Source organism: Vespa crabro, chromosome 4, assembly GCF_910589235.1.
Source record: "Vespa crabro chromosome 4, iyVesCrab1.2, whole genome shotgun sequence".
Lineage (NCBI taxonomy): Eukaryota > Metazoa > Arthropoda > Insecta > Hymenoptera > Vespidae > Vespa > Vespa crabro.
This window is the reverse complement of record NC_060958.1, coordinates 6,920,787-6,925,786: the sequence shown is the minus strand read 5'-3', so window position 1 is coordinate 6,925,786 and position 5,000 is coordinate 6,920,787. Positions and strand designations below refer to the sequence as shown.

The 5,000-nt window shown below is 28.9% G+C and overlaps 1 protein-coding gene and 1 long non-coding RNA gene across 5 annotated transcripts in view; one reads left to right on the top strand and one right to left on the bottom strand.

The window, feature by feature from the left end:
- The window catches only part of LOC124423729, an 89,558-nt gene that overhangs the window by 19,626 nt on the left and 64,932 nt on the right, over positions 1 to 5,000 (bottom strand). The window lies entirely within an intron of this gene.
- LOC124423721 (adenylate cyclase type 6) overlaps positions 1 to 5,000 on the top strand; it is an 80,039-nt gene that overhangs the window by 18,586 nt on the left and 56,453 nt on the right. For all 4 annotated transcript variants that reach the window (XM_046961796.1, XM_046961795.1, XM_046961794.1 and 1 more), the window contains 2 exons: positions 2,673 to 2,948; positions 3,790 to 3,951. In XM_046961796.1, the coding sequence (XP_046817752.1) occupies positions 2,673 to 2,948; positions 3,790 to 3,951 (438 nt within the window). The remainder of the gene's footprint in view (positions 1 to 2,672; positions 2,949 to 3,789; positions 3,952 to 5,000) is intronic.

Below are 5,000 nucleotides of genomic sequence, written 5' to 3'. Positions count from 1 at the left end.
AAAGAAAAAAGAAAAAGAAAAAGAAAAAGAAAAAAGGAAAAAGACATTTTCGACGATCTCTGTAATATAAAATAATGGATTTTCTTTCTTAACAGATTGTGTTAGGATCATAAAAGAAAAGAAAAAAAAAAAAAAAAAAAAAAAAAGAAAGAAAAAAAGAAAAATAAAACAAAGAAACAAGAACAAAATAAAAGAGAGAAAGGATACGTCGAAAAAGAACAAGATAAAGAAAATTATTTCTACGGGGACGTTATATAGGGTGGATCAAAAAAAGAAGCTCTTTTGATACATTTTTTGCAAGTGGCACCTTTCAGATTACTTTTTTTTTTGTTCGTCCTTTTTATTTTCGAATCGTAATAATACAAAAGTCTAACTGTCAAAAAAAAAAAAAAAGAGAGAAAAAAGAAGTTTACCTATGAACTTTTGGCCCAGCTAGAAATTTTTGTCGGTCAACTTGCGTTATATAATATATACATACATATAGTATATACATATAGTGGATAACATTTAAATTCATATCATTAGCATATAAATCATACGACACTGAACGATGTTATTAAAAAAATGAATAAACGATGTAAACAGATATTGCTCTTCTCGTTGGTGATAAATCTTGTATATGTAGCAATCTCGAAAAGTGAACGTTAAGTGCCACCAAAGGAAGATGCATGCACCGGACGTGGCTTTAATTTCAAATTGTATCTCAACTGCGATGGTTGATCTATTTTTTATTAGAAAAGAGAAAAAAAGGGAAAGAGAAAGAGAGCGAGCGAGAGAGAGAGAGAGAGAGAGAGAGAAAGAGAGAAAGGAGAAAAAAATTAATGAAAAAAATTAACGGAAAGAAGAGGGAAATTAAAAAAGAACAGAAAAAATAAAGGGACAAGGGAAGGATCGGCGGTAATAATCCGTATAGAAGCTTATCTTAATCGTTTCTTTGGTATACAATTTTTCGTCGATAAAAGGAAAAAAGAAAGAAAGAAAAAAAAAAATAATAATAATAAAAACTAATATTGCGCTTGCGCTTACGAATTGAATAAATTTTTCGAATAAGTTTTTTTCGATAAGAAAACCTTTGCGTCATATGGCGATAAGAAAGAAAGAAAGAAAGAAAGAAAGAAAGAAAGAAAGAAAGAAAGAAAGAAATTAAGAAAGTACAAAATAGAGAAGGAAGAGCGGGGTAGTGAGAGAGTTATATGTATCAAAGGAACCAAACGACAAAAGTAAATAAGCATCGAAGATAAATCGAGAGTAGCAATCTTTGATATCACCAAACGGAGAAGAAAACTCGGGAAGAAAAAAGAAAGAGAGACTGAAAAAGAAAGAGAGACTGAAAAAGAAAGAGAGAGAAGGAAATAGATAGATATAGAGAGATAGATAGATAGATAGATAGAAAGAGAGAGAGAGAGAGAGAGAGAGAGAGAGAGAGAGAAGAAAAAGAAGAATCCTAAAGTCTACTTTGTTCATATAAATCGAAAAAGTCCGATAGATAGATAAATAGAGAAGATAGAAGGGAGATAAAAAGAGAAAATACGATACTCATAAAAGAACTTACTCGAAAAATTCGAAGTAGAAATTTCGCATTTATTTTCTAAGCACGCGTACATACACACATATGTGTGTGTGTGTGTGTGTGTGTGTGTGCGTGCGCGTTACTAACGTTTGTGACTACATTCACGATAAAAAAGACACGGAAAGATGGAGAGATAAAAAAGAAAGAGATGATAGAGAGAAGAAAAGAACGAAAAAGGATGATGATATCGAATTTGAGAAAAAATTATATATGAAGAATTTCGATTTCGAAGAGAGAGAGAAAGATCGTGAAAGAAATCACAACGACAAACAAAAAAAAAATTTAATATCGTTCGAAGAAGAAAAATTTTAATTGCAATTGAACTTGATGATCCATTAAAATCTATTAAAATATTACCACCTAAAAGAATTCTAATATTAATCAACATTCCAAGAACTATATTCTCTCTAAGAGAATTCTAATACTAAATACCCATTCTAAGTCAAGCTTATATAAATGAATTCTGATTCTAATTTTCATTTCTAATATTTATATCGATTAGAATGTAATATAGAAATAGATGTAGTATTCTATAGTGAATAAAATATAGAAATGGATATATTAAAATTATCGTAACGTCAATGATTATCGACATCATGAAATTTTTTTTTTTGAATCATATCTTATAATTTCATCCATTATAATTATCTTAATAATAATTTTAATAATAATAATAATAATAATAATAATAATAATAATAATAATAATAATAATAAAAAAGAATAATTTATCAAAATTTCATTTATCGGATAGTTGATTATCGATCGATTATCTCGTTTTAATACATCAATTCGAATTACAACAACAACAGATGTTATCCATTCTCGAACAATTTCATCAATGGGTATTAAAATTTATGCAACTCCTGGTCGTTTTATTTAATCAAGCTTTTATCTAACATTATTTTATCTACATATCAAATGAAATATACATACATATATACATATATACAAACATACATACATACATACATATATCTTATCGAAAATCAGATTTGAAATCTTTCGTGTGATTTTTTTTTTTTTTTTTTGTGAACTTTTGAATCGTCTCGATTGTTTTCTATCAATTTTATTTTATTATATGTCATTTTATATTTTATTAGAGCGAGATCGTAGGAAGCGGAAGGTCAACAACTGGATCATTGAAGAGTACAAGAAGATGGGCGAGTCTTCGACAACATACCGTAAACAATGACGGTGGTAAACCACGAGTCGAATTACTTCTCGATCCACCAGGATCGAAACCTTCGACTCCTTCGTCTCAGCCGCATACTCCTCATACACCTAATACACCAAAGACACCGCACACTCCTGTTAAGAAGTCTAACTGGGAGGTTATCGAGCACTTTACTGGCCCACCTCGTCCCTCCATTATCACGGTAGGAGGTTTTCCTTTGATCGTTAGAGAATGTTTAAGAGAATGTAACAGACAGAAACAGAGAGAGAGAGAGAGAGAGAGAGAGAGAGAGAGAGAGAGAGAGAGAGAGAGAGAGAGAGAGAGAGAGAGAGAGAGAAAGTGTGTGTGTGTGTGTGACCACTTCGAAAACACTCTCCCTAAAATCTTCCACTTCGGGGAACAAGAAGAAAGACATTATGTTCGCACGAGAAATCTTCTTTATGTTTGATTGATTCAATAAATGAATAAATAAATAAATAATTTAAGAAAGAGAAAAAAGTTCCGATAAATAAAAGGTTTTTGAGTGATCTTAAAAAATCAATCACTCTTTTGCGAAACTTTTGAGTTTTTTTTTTTTTTTTTTTATTTTTTTCTTTCTGTCTTCGTAGTCTTTGGCTCGTGATTTAGCGATATGAAAGAAAAAGAAAAAATAAATAAATAAATGAAGAGAAAAAATAAATAAATATGTTAGCTTAAAAAGTCTTAATAAAGAGTAATCGATTTTTTTTTCTTGCTTCTTTTTTTCTTTTCTTTTTCTTTTCCTTCAAATCACTCGGGGAAACATTTAAGTCTAATCTGTATTAGAATTACTTCATAAATTAGACTGTTTAACGCATTAGTGTAGTATTCGTTAGTTATGGATATATATTTGAATTATTTTCTTTCTTACTTTTTATTTATTTATTTATTTTTTATTTTTTTTTTTTAATTTTCCATCGTAACGATCGACATTGAGCCTATTTAATAATCTATGAGAATTTATTATTTCGAAAATTTAAATAAATGATCGCGTTACGTAAATTAAGATGATTAATATTTTACAGATGAACAGAGGATCGGAAGTCGGTGTTGGTATCAATGTCGCCGGAAAGGAACCAATACCGGAAGTTGTCTCTAGTCCGGGAATAACTCTACCACCTACTGGATGCGCCCTATGCAGATTTCTAAGCTCTCTTTGCGCGTCTCATCGATTCAAAAATCTCCAGGTAAAAATGCATCGATACGAATCATTTCTATTTTTTATTAGAATTTTTTTTTCAAAAAAAAAAAAAAAAAATATTATAAGAAGTGGATGTGTATTGTTATTTATTTAGTTATTTATTTTTTTCTTTTGTATCGATCTATCAATAAGTATCGATTAATATTTGTTCGTCCTGTTTTTTTCTTTTTTTTTTTTTTTTTTCTTTTTTTTAGATCAAGCTCATAAATGGCAAGTGTCATTAATTTTGTTTTTTTTTTCGTATTATATAAGAATATTTTTTTGACGAATGTATAAAACGAGAAAATTATTTACTTTTCTCTTCTTTTATCTTTTCGATGAAATTTATAAATGCCCTCTGCGTTATTCTTTCAGCGTAATATGAAAAAATATTTTTTTTTTTTTTTTTTTTTCCCTAATCAAATTTATAAAACGGCGTGTATTATTCTTTTCGCGCACGGTACAAAAAACTTTTATTGCGTAAATCAAATGTATGAAAATTGATAAGTAGTTTTTTCTTTCCTATTTTTTTTTTTTTTTTAAATTTATAAGTATCGCGTGTTTTCGTATAATATACAAAAAAAGAAAAAAAGAAAACAAAAGAAAAAAGAATGATTGGTCCTGAAACAAACGAACAAATGAAAGAGTAAGATCGAATATAAAAAAAAGGGGAAAGAAGAAGAAGATAAAAAGAGAAAAAATGATCGATAAATCGGATGAATAATTTTTTTCATTTAACTATTAATAGAAAAATTACTTATATAGAAAAACTTACGTATGTATATTACTGACAATAAGATGATATTTCAATAAGAAAATATTCGTGGAATTCTCTTCGAGAATTCCGATCGAACAGTCCATCACCATCACCATTATCATTATCATCATCATCATCATCATCATCATCATCATCATCATCATTCTCCTCCTTTTCCTCCTTCTTCTTCTTCTTCGAATACGTTTAATGAAATTAATTTTATAATCGATATACACGACTGATGGTACACGTGATACGGAGTTCGTCTAATGGTGTTTCATGGAAATACGGATCATTTA